The following is an 11895-nucleotide window of genomic DNA, read 5'->3' as shown; positions in this document are numbered from 1 at the left end:
ACACACACACACACACACACACACACACACACACACACACACACACACAAAGTAAGTAATCCTGCCTCATCTGCTAAAACAAAGATTTTTGGTGTATTTCCATAAACATGAAGAGCCACTAATCTGAGAGCTGAATAAATAAAGCAGAAGGAGATTTCAGCTGGAAATGCATTTAATTGTCAGAAAGCAATCGCAGAAAGACGAGTATTGTAAACCTTTAAATTTGATTGTTTTGTTTTTACTGTAGTGAAAATAAAATATGGGGATCAAAACAACATTTGAACAGGTTATAACACAAAGAAAAAACAGTGGTTTGAAAAACAGATTAGAAAATTAAGGTAGCAAAAAGAATAGACATCTCTAGCCATGCTGAGGCCTGTGGGGTTGACCTGCTGTTGACATTAGATTAAAAGCAATCTTCAAAGTTGATTTGAAGGAAAATGTTTTGCTGAAGTTCTATCCAGTGTAACACCAGGAGAAAAATCAATAACCCTTTTATTTTATTAACCTTTTTAAAGCTATGCAAAGGCTGTGGTTTGGTTTAGGCACCTAGGACTGTTTTCAGTGTGGTAATATAATCGTTTGCATTTTGCTTCTGTATTGGGTGATGGATCTCCTCCTGTGCATGAAAACGATGATCCATTGAATTATTTTGATTTTCAGGAAGTGGACAAAGTCACCGAGAGGTAAATAACAAGGATGAGGCATTATCTTTGGGTGACAACTGAAAACTCTGAAACCTGACTCACAAAATCCTTTTGTGAATTCACTCAGTAGTTGATTTTTGTCCTCTTTCAACTTTTCTATGGCAAAGTTTTGATTTTCATCAACCTCGTTGTAGAACTTTTTGATCATTTCTCATTCACGGTTACAGTAATGAAAATGGTTAAAGTTATGGAACAGTCATGTGTAGAAGAAACAAAGCTAACAGAAAACTGTAATGATCTTTCCACCCCTCCATCCACCCTGACCTGCTCCCTATGCTAAATTTGTGGCTCTATAACAAATTAACAAGCTCCCCCTTTAGTTATAATTAACTCCTGAATGTTGTAGGTTTACTTTGTTAGCTGCTCTTAGCTCACTTAACTCACTGAAGTACAAACTTTATTTAAAAGCAAGTACTACTAAGCTGCTGAGCTATAGATAAAGCCAGTACGGCATACTGTTGGCAATATAAACAAAACACTAATGTCAGCAGCTGTGCTGTGAGATCAACTTATTTCAAACACAGAGAAGGTTAGAAGCAACAAAGGTTACCGTATACTACAAAGCACCTGTTAGCGCATCTAAATGAGTTGCAAAGGTGTGTTTATTCTCAGAAAAGTCAGCAAAATACCTGAAGAACAGGCACTGAAACTATGAGACAGAATGACAGGGCTGTGATCTCTGCCCGTCGCCACAGGTGTTAGAATTAATCTTACACTAGAGTGTTTGTACATTGCACTTCATCACAAAATGGCACATTGAAAGATTCAGGATTTCATTTTAAAATTTTCTAAGAGTAAAATTCAGTTTGCAAAATATCAGCATGATTCCATCTGTATTTGTAAGTCAAGTTTTTATCTATTCTAGCGGTAATAAAACTGAAATTCAGATTATTTTGGATAAAACAATCACACAATCACATGTCTGGAGTTAGTTGGCCATCTGGACAATGGCTTTATTAATATTCACCTGTTTCCCAAGTCAGTGCCACAGTTCAGATAGCCTAAAAACTCCAGACATGTGATTGTGTGATTGTTTTGTCCAAAATAATCTGAATCAGCACAGGCTAGTCAACACCACAGCATCGATGCAGCCTGCTGTTTTATGAATAGAACACTTTGCTCTACTCGATTTCCACCACCACCCATCCCTGGAAGAAAATAAATAAATAAAACAAAGTTTGTCAAGAAGCTATTCCAGCCATGAGGCTGTATTAGGTTTATGCATATTATATTAGGTTTTGCATTACTGCCATGCGGCAGCATTATTAATCATGCAGGAATACAAACCCTTCTGATATGAACAAAGTTAAACTTTCTACAGTTTTTCTATTAAAACTATTTAATAATGGTAGGATAAACACAAAACATCTTCAGCAACTCCAAAGTTAATCTTCTCTTATCTCGTCTTATCTCTAATTCTAATTGAATATTGAATATCTAATTGGTGATTTGGAGTGGCTGTGTCTGACAAACAGAATCTATACACTTTATGTTTTACCACCTGCCTATTATATATAGCCAACCTATATATATATAAAAATTCGAATGGATGAATATTAAAATATATATTAAAGGTGGCCTAATAGCCAAATGTTGTTTTTTGCCAGCCAAACTTGGCAAATAACATGAAAAGATTGTTTTTCTATTTGTATTAAATTATATTTGGTGGTGGCATGGCTCTGTTCTAGGAGACAGAACAGAGCAGGTACAGTGACAGCAGAAGTGACAACAGATAAGGCATTGATTACATCAGAAATAGCATCAATAGTATGAAATGGAGAAGCTGTGGTTGAAGTGTGTTACAAAGTGGCTTGCAGAGAGTCTCTGTAAGCAGGCAGATGCAGCGTACAGGAGAATGGACCACCAAATGGAATTAGCTGATCTCCTCAAACTGCTGGCTGAACTTATACTGGGGTCAGTCTCCCTACCTGAAGCACAATGTTGATGATTCTTTATCATCCAGCCAAAGGAATCAACACATATTGGGAGAAATCTTTAAGAAAGTCTGTCTGGTCTAAACTTGCTGGTCTCTGTGGCATATGATAGTGTTCTTAATCGTAACTTATACCTTTGTCTTTTCATTTAATTATAAACCATGTGAGACTCATGTACAAAAACAATGATTGTGGACAGAACGAGGTCAAACAGATCTAATTTCTTTTTTTAAGGTTTCAAAAATGCAATCTGTAGTAAACGTGTTCACAAAAAATGAAAAGTAAGTCTTCTTAGGATATCTGCAGGGAGGCAAACTGTGCTCAAGCAAGTTTCTGCAAAACACTGTGTTTGGCTGAAAAAGCATGCCATCCTGGAGTCTTTAAAACTATGTATTCATGTTGGATCTGCTATGTAGTGTTTATTTAGAGTCCTATTTTGGAGAGCTGACTCATGAGCCAGCTGACTTCTTGTTTGCTGGCAGACTTTGCATTTAATATGATAATCCTGACAAGAATCTCTTTTTTAAGTCAAATAGTTTCTAGAGAACAGTTGTTACATTTTTATTATTTTAAATAAGCAAGTGATGAGCATAACTTGATGAGCCACCATTAAACATAACATATATATTCCCCACTTGCACGTGCAGGCGATTAATCCTTCATGTTCGGGTCTGTCTGAATCTGTTCACACAGGGTCTTAGTTAGCCATTTTCAACCACCCTTGGGGGCGGGTTCCATTTTGACCTCAGGACTTCCAGGCCATACTGAGGTAAGCAACTGATCAGTTGTGGCGATCTTCCTGAGTTACTCATGGATCTTTGTTGTTTTATTCTGACAATCACTAGCCCTCAGCCACCTTCCTAGAGGAAGGAGCCATCCCCAAACTGTTCCCACCAAGTCGGGGGCATAAAATTGTCCTAAATTGATTGCATCTCCACAGGACAAGACTCAGCAGTCCATCTGCATCTTAAGGATAAAGGACACTCTTTCGAGGATGCCAATGTTCACATTTTGGACAGAGAGGACAGATGGTTTGAAAGAGAAGTGAAAGAAGCCATCTATGTCCACTGTGAGCGACCGCCTTTGAACAGAGGCGGGGTTTACGACACCAACTCTCTGCCATCTATAATCCAGCTTTGAGATCCCTTCCCAGACGCCTTAACGCCCACTCACATCCTGGGCCATCTGACCTCAGGAATTCGCATGATAAGGTGGGGCCAGGTTTCACAATGAACACACCCGAAACTCTGGCTGATTGGGACCCATGCCCAGTTTCCCACCTTGGCTCAGGCGATTAGAGGATCATCAGGGGGTCCTTTTGTCCCTCTGTGGGGGGAAACTCCCACTAGGTTTATATCTGGGACTCTCCACCATTTGACCTTAGAACTGAAGAAGCTTCTCGGATGAGAGGTGAAACGTCTTCAAGCAACTTAAAGAAGTCCAGACACTTTTCTTTGCAAGCTCCTTTGACTACGATGACCTGGATGACTGAGAACCTTCACAGACATTTATTCTCATTCTTTTCAATTCTTATTCTATTTCTATTCAAGTACAATATTGTTGTGTTTTTTCTTAGTTTATCATATTTCTGTAAAGTTGTATACATGTACATGTATATTTGATTTTTTTCATTTTTATTTTTACAAGTTTGCACCTTTGATCCAGGAGGACAATATTTCGTCCCACTGTATACTTGAGTGTATTTTGTTGGGTTGACAATAAAACTCGACTTAACAGTTATTTATAAATCTCAGACTTGTGTAAGTAGTTTTATGACCTGAACATTTTTATAAAATAGAAAGTAAACTTGAATCTGAAATAACAAAAATCATGAAAGTGTTACTTTAATTACTTTTATTAACCAGGAACATGATACCAGCGAACTCCAAAATCTATATACATATGTCCTTGGTGAAGAAGCCAGTCCATTTTAAAAACTTACCCCCATATATCTCCTCCTATATCTCAAACCAGTTTCTGCTGGCAATGAGGCAGAAGGACACTTCAGGGGGAAAACTGACTCACTTGCCTGTTCTGCCTCTTAGTGTACATTGGGTTTCTGCAGGTATCAGCATGGTTAGAGAATGCCATGGGCAAGCGGTCACTCTGCATTTTGGGTGGAGGCACAGAAACTGTGACACACCACAACTGCGCTTCCAGCTCCTACACAAAGGTGCGGTGTGTTCAGGTTCCTACTTTGTAATTTTCACATGCAAATAACTGAGAGAAAGTAAATTTAACAGCAGTTACTCATTAGTCGGGTTAGATAGCACATATTACTTATAGGAAAGCCTTGTTTTCAGCATTTATCTTGGTAAAGCAGCCCGGATGGTTTGGCTTATTAAAATCACTGTCCCATTTTCCCATTTTCTGTACATTGATTAAAAGATCCAAGATGATTCTGATTGACACTGATTCATCCCTTATTGACTAATCCTGGTAAGTCTGTTTTTTTTTTCGTTGTTTCTTCTTGTGTGTGTGTGTGTGTGTGTGTGTGTGTGTGTGTGTGTGTGTGTGTGTGTGTTTTCAGTTCTTAAGACACACAAAACAGTAAGACTAGCCAACCCTCATTCAATCATCAGAAACTGTCATGTCCTCATAAACATATCAATATAGGAAACCACGATCAGGAGGTCCATGCTTTGGAGGAAGGACGAATGGGAGGTGTAAAGTTTGAAACTGTCAGCTATCATTGGAGGGTAATGTAATGTAATATACTAATATTGGAGAGTAACCCCTACATGCAGCTCACTGGCAAAATGAAGCAGTGGTGCTTTTATTTTAGGTTATTCCTTTATTTCATCCATAAGTAAGTGCTGGCTGTAAAAAGAAATCCCAGATTTTTCTCCTAATATGACTCCTAAAAAATATTTTTTATTCTAACATCTCTCTGAAAAACCAAAAAGTGTAAAAGAAAATATTCACAAAAAAAGCCATCCATCCATCCATCCATTCGCTACCGCTTATCCTTTTCAGGGTCGCGGGGGGTGCTGGAGCCTATCCCAGCTTTCATAGGGCAAGAGGCGGGGTACACCCTGGACAGGCCGCCATTCTGTCGCAGGGCCAAAAAAAGCCAACAAATAGAAAATGAAAAAAGAAAGAAAAAACCCCAAACATATTTTGCCATAAGGAGAATGGAAAGAAAACAGATTACACTTCCTCTTAAACCCACTTACATCAGTGGAACAAATGATTCTTCACTCCTAAGAAGCAATATTTGAGTAAATGCATCTGAAATATTTAAATGAAAGGTTTATTTAAGGAAACCATGCTGAATGCATTCAAATCAAGTACATTTAATTTCACCAGACTCCGTTAAATATAAAATTTTGTGTTATTCTTTTGGAAGACAATCAATGGAAAACGTATAGGTAATGAAATTAGTTAAAGTCAACATTTAAACTGCAGCTGACTTGGTGTTTCCCTGTTTGACCGTTATTAAGGAGATACATTTATTTTTGAGGGCATAGCCAAGGCATTGGTATTAAATGAATATTGTCATAGTTATTATTCATATTCAGAATTCTTTACATAGTTTTTCTGTCCCTAACCCAACCATAACATCTGTGTACATCGTGGCTATTCAACATGTATTTAAACAGATGCTGTTTCTCTCCTATATATTAAAGACATTATTTATTCATTCACAGTTGTTTAATTAGGCTGTGCCTACTGTGATTTTGCGCCTGTGGGTATGACTTTCTGTCTTTGCAGCTGATATCACTCTATAATTAGGGCTAAGAGTTTCTGAGGTCAGGGAGAGGTGAGGTTCAGTGTACCTTTGCTCTGTGAGCTCTGTGTGTGCTTGTGGCAAATTACACCTGAGGATAGGAGTGTGCTTTGCCTAACCTTTTGGCTTATGGTTTTTGTGTCCTACATGTAGGTTTTGTTATCTTTACTTTTCTGTTTTAGATTAATTATTAACCATTATTTTATTCCCAGTTTTGCCACCTTGTATCCATTTTCAACCCAGACATTTTTTCTGTTACAGCCCCACGTCCACTGGGCTTTCTGGAGAACATAACAGAAATAATTTGACACAATTTATGAGAATGATTTTATCTTTTATTTATTTTTATTATAACTTTTTTCCACGAACTTTACAAAGTTAATGTTCTAATAATGATCATTTCAAATGATTAAATGGCATTTTGTTTTAAATTGAAATTTTTTTTCCATGAACCATTTTATTTAAATCTAAATGATACACCACAGTACACCACACAAAGGCACAGTTTGAGCTCTATTCACATCAATTTACACAAACTGGAATGACTTAGTTTACCCTGGCCAGTATTCACGGATAAATCATATTATCCCTTGACATTTAATCAGCAAACAGCTTATTTTAAACTTAATGCGTCAAACCAATGACTAGTGCTTGTTGTTCATAATGCAGCTTTAATGTTAAGCACACATTGGGAAAAGGTCGCCACCCACACATAAGTGCAGATATCACAAGTGAAAGGAATCTATCACTTCAAAAAAAGAAAGATATCAGTTCTATACATCGCCTAACTACAATAGAAGCCATTATTGAAAATACCCACCCAGCACTTTAATCACACTCTAGATCTTGTTTTAACATATGGCATAGAAACAGAACATTTAAGGGTGTTTCCTGAAAACCCTCTCCTGTCTGATCATTTCCTAATTACATTTAAATTTACAATAGATGATTACATAGCAGTGGGGAGTAGACTTCATCACAGTAGATGTCTTTCTGAAAGACATCTGCTATAACTAAGTTTAAAAATATAATTAGCATCTTCAATGCCCTGTACCAACACCGAGCAGAGCAGCTACCTGAACGCTGCTCCAACAGAGGTCGATTATCTTGTTAATAATTTTACCTCCTCACTACGTACGACTCTGGATACTGTAGCTCCGGTGAAAACTAAGGCCTCAAATCAGAAGTACCTGACTCCGTGGTATAATTCTCAAACACGTAGCCTAAAGCAGATAACTCGTAAGCTGGAGAGGAAATGGCGTGTCACAAATTTAGAGGATCATCATTTAGCCTGGAGAAATAGTTTGCTGCTTTATAAGAAAGCCCTCCGCAAAGCCAGAACATCTTACTATCTCCAACCTTCCTTTCATATCAAACATCCTTGAAAGAGTAGTTGTCAAACAGCTAACAGATCATCTGCAGAGGAATGGCTTATTGAAGAGTTTCAGTCAGGTTTCAGAGCTCATCACAGCACAGAAACAGCTTTAGTGAAGGTTACAAATGATCTTCTTATGGCCTCTGACAGTGGTCTCATCTCTGTACTCTTCGATACTGTCGACCATAATATCCTATTAGAGCGATTAGAACATGCTGTAGGTATTACAGGTACTGCACTGCAGTGGTTTGTATCATATCTATCTAATAGACTCCAATTTGTACATGCAAATGGAGAGTCCTCTTCTCCCAAGGTTAATTATGGAGTTCGATATCGTTAGGGCTAGATCAGGTGACCCTGAATCCTCCCTTAGTTTTGCTGCAATAGGTTTACGCTGCTGGGGGATTCCCATGATGCAGTGAGTGTTTCTTCTTCAGTCACCTTTCTCACTCACTATGTGTTAATAGACCTCTCTGCATTGAGTCATTAATTGTTATTAATCTCTGGCTCTCTTCTACAGCAGGTCTTTTATCCTGTCTTCCCTCTGTCGCCTCAAACAGTCGCAGCACATGGACGCCCCTCCCTGAGCCTGGTCCTGCCGGAGATCTTCCTGTTAAAAGGGAGTTTTTCCTTCCCACTGTCACCAAAGTGCTTGCTCAAAGGGGATCATGTGATCTGTATGTATTATTGTAGGGTCTACCTTACAATATAAAACGCCTTGAGGCGACTGTTGTTGTGATTTCTGACATCTGGCAATGCCATGTACCTGACTGCAGTGTAATGTTGTGGATGATGGCTCTTACCACAGTGGTCAACCTCATTTTCTTGCTGAAACAGCTATGATAATGATGAGGATGGTGAGGATGATGGCACCAACCAATAGGAGGTAACACTTCCTCTTCCTCAGCTGTCTCTGTGGGGAGAAAGGGTAATTTAGTGGGCGGAGTTATGTTACTGTTACATTTACAATAAAAAAAAGGTTATCTAGTTAGATTATCTTTTGCTGGATAGATGTGTTGAGACATGTTTTGGCAGTAAAGTATGGTGGCGGTTAGCACTGTTGCCTCACAGCAAGAAGTTCCTGAGTTCAAGTCCACCATTAAGTCTTTATGTGTGGAGTTTGCATGTTCTCCTGTGTTTGCTTTTAGTTCTCTATGGGTACTCCGTAAAATGCAATTAGTGGGGTTTGGTTAATTGGTCATTCTAAGTTGCTAAATTGCAAAGGGTTGTCTGTTCCTACGTGTTAGCCCTGCAACAGACTGGCGACCAAGTCTGCCAGGGTGTACCCTGCCTGTCGCCCTAAGACAGCTGGGATAGGCTCCAAACTGACCAAGTAGAACATCTGAGAATGTAAACACTATAAAATACAATGACTTTGGAAATTTACAGTATTTTATCAAGTGACACATTGTAGTCCACTGGTGTTGACAATAATAAACCTGTGGTTTATCCCATCTCCACTCAATAACTGTACTGTTAGCTGTAGTGGCATTTCCATTGTCTTTGCAAAGTTAAACAAGAAAGCACGAAATCACAGTTGACATTCGTGTCCAACCATGAAACTTTTGTCAGTTACTGAACTCAGTATATTAACGAAAAATAACTAAAGATAATAACTAAACAGGCAAAACAGTAAGAAATCATAAGATCTAGCTCTAGAAGTTCATCACCAAATCATACAAACATTAAACTAATCATTGTGACTTTTTATACATAAACAATGCCAAGTTGACAGACCAAATCTTGAAATGTCACATGTCACTGTCACACTGGCCTTCGACTGATGCCTCCACTGCTGTAAATTACATTTTTAGTCAGATGTTTTAGAATGGAGAAAAAGAAAATATGCATACTCCTGTACTTTGAACTGTGTTTTTATTTTTATTTTTATTATATGTATTGTGTATATGTGACTGTTTTAGGAGAATGTGCCAGTTTTTATTGATCTCTATGGATTTCTGAGGCATTTGGTTTTCATAAATACAACTAATAATTAATAAGTTGCAGGAAGTTCCACATTAGTACGGAGTACCTCTGTCTTAAAATATTAAGTATTCAATAATTTTTTTTGTTAAACTTAAGTGTAAACTACAATAAAAATACTTTGTTAGTACAACACATTTTATTGTATTCCATTTTACTTCTTTCTTGTGGGTAGCAGTGGGCATGATTTTTCTTAGTAAGGTTAACTAATTAGAAATTACAGTGTACATGAAGACTGTGCTATTCTCATTAAATATTCATATTTGTTATTGTGCCAGCTTTTGTTTTTCTAAGACAGCTTTGATTCAACCGAACATTTGTTATTTCATAAGAGTGACAACATTCATATCTACATGATTTTAATAATTTTTCCACACAAACAGCGTTCGCCAATGTCAATGTGGTGCACTGACTGATGTAAAGGCCAAGCTCCATTTTAATAACTACATAGCCACAACGCGTGCTTTTCCGTCCCCAGCTAATTTAAAGCAACCCCATAGCACACAGCTGATGCACTTAGAATATGAATGAATAAAAACAACAGCTGACATTTTGAAAATACACATGGCGAAACAAAGAAAGTGGCATTTCAGCCAAATGAGATCAACACAGCTTCAGAGGAAGAAGATGATTCTGGGTCACACAAACAAATACTGATAAAATGCATTAATAGAAATGGTCCTGTTGCATTGCTCTTCCCCTGAACGTATTCAGCGTCTCAGGCTGATCTATTAATTATCTCGTTTACCACTCATATCATTTCTTAACTTTAAAATCAAGAGAACAACACAAAGAAAAAAATATGCTAGAATGATTTCTGCAGGTTTAACTCTTTACTCCAAAGCAGCTAAAAAGGTAATCATTAAATTAGCACCTGTTAAAAAAAAAGGAACTTGATTTGCACATAGATGTTACAGTGCTTAATAGCTTCAGTCATAAGAGGCTTTTAGCACACAACGCTAAAAACAGAGAATGTTTGACTTGTTGAAGAATGGACTTTTCTTTCTTTTTTACTTATTTGCAAGATTTTATAATTATAGTTCTGAGCTTACAGATTGCAGTGTCAGGGTTTATACATAGCATTAAAGCTGAACACTGTTTAAGGCTGTCGCCGGTTCGATCCCTGGCCTCTCTGTCCTGTTCGTTGTGTCCTTGGGCAAGACACTTTACCCAACTTGCCTACTGGTGTTGGCCAGTGTATGAATGTGAGAGTGAATGAATAGTGGTATTGTAAAGCGCTTTGGGTGCCTTGAAAAGCGCTATATAAATCCAATCCATTATTATTATCATCATTATTATTATTAAGGCAATATGATATAATTACATGATTCTGTAATTACCGGTGATGTATAACGAGGTGTAGCGTGATTGCTTCTCCTTAATGGGACGTTACCCACTATGTTCAATTTTACTATCTTTAAAATTTTATTATGTTGTCTGTTGTTTAACAGTTTTTACTTTGTGTTACACATTCAGAATTTGATTGACTGTCATATTATTAAAAACAATGGTTCTTTTTTTTCATATAAACTAGAAACTAGTAACTCTGCAATGGCAATGAAATTAATACCCATTATGTCAGTTGTACATACAAGTATAAATAGTACCTGTAAAGTTAGTCAGGATTAGAATTTTTCCGTAAATTATACGTTTGTTTTAATGTACGGTTAGTATGCTGTCTGTTTTGGTTTGTGTTTGTTTTATTTACTGACTGTAGAGTCTGATGGTACAGAGGGAACATTTTTTCTCTTCTGTTATTCTTCAAAATAAATATGGGCACTCTTCTTCTTTTAAAAGTCTTATTAAATGTTTTTATTTAGTAGTCATTAGATAGCAAAGTGCTGTAGCAGTCTGTGTAGAGTGGAAATAAATATTTAAAGTTGCACAAGAAAAGGCGTGACATATATTATAGTGAATCCCTTTTAAGTGTTTAGCTAACATTTTAACTAATTGTGCATTAATACTGTTTTCAATTTATTTTTTCTGTTACTTGTGGTACAATTTACATTTCAAACAGAGCAAGGATTCATTCCAAAGAGTACATAAACTTTAAACGCCCGTGTCAACAACTATTTGCCATATCTGGTTGGCGGGTGTGTGTGTGTGTGTGGGGGGGGGGTGCTGAGGCAGTATTGCTTGTGTTAAGCAAAAATATTCAGCAAAATG

The 11895-nt window shown here is 37.3% G+C and overlaps 1 protein-coding gene across 2 annotated transcripts in view; it reads right to left on the bottom strand.

Annotated features, from left to right (window-relative positions):
- Positions 1–11895, bottom strand: part of tsnare1 (T-SNARE Domain Containing 1) — a 278062-nt gene that overhangs the window by 32372 nt on the left and 233795 nt on the right. Inside the window, exon 11 of one of the 2 annotated variants that reach the window (XM_005745724.1) lies at positions 8550–8659. The exons of the other annotated variant lie outside the window; for it this stretch is intronic. Coding sequence (XP_005745781.1) covers positions 8564–8659 — 96 coding nt within the window. The 3' untranslated portion in view covers positions 8550–8563. The remainder of the gene's footprint in view (positions 1–8549; positions 8660–11895) is intronic. 2 annotated transcript variants of the gene reach the window in all.

This window comes from Pundamilia nyererei, unplaced genomic scaffold (genome assembly GCF_000239375.1).
Source record: "Pundamilia nyererei isolate P.nyererei 1_Seehausen unplaced genomic scaffold, PunNye1.0 scaffold00164, whole genome shotgun sequence".
Taxonomy (NCBI): Eukaryota; Metazoa; Chordata; class Actinopteri; order Cichliformes; family Cichlidae; genus Pundamilia; species Pundamilia nyererei.
The sequence above is the reverse complement of the archived record's forward strand: the minus strand, read 5'-3'. Positions and strand labels throughout refer to the sequence as shown.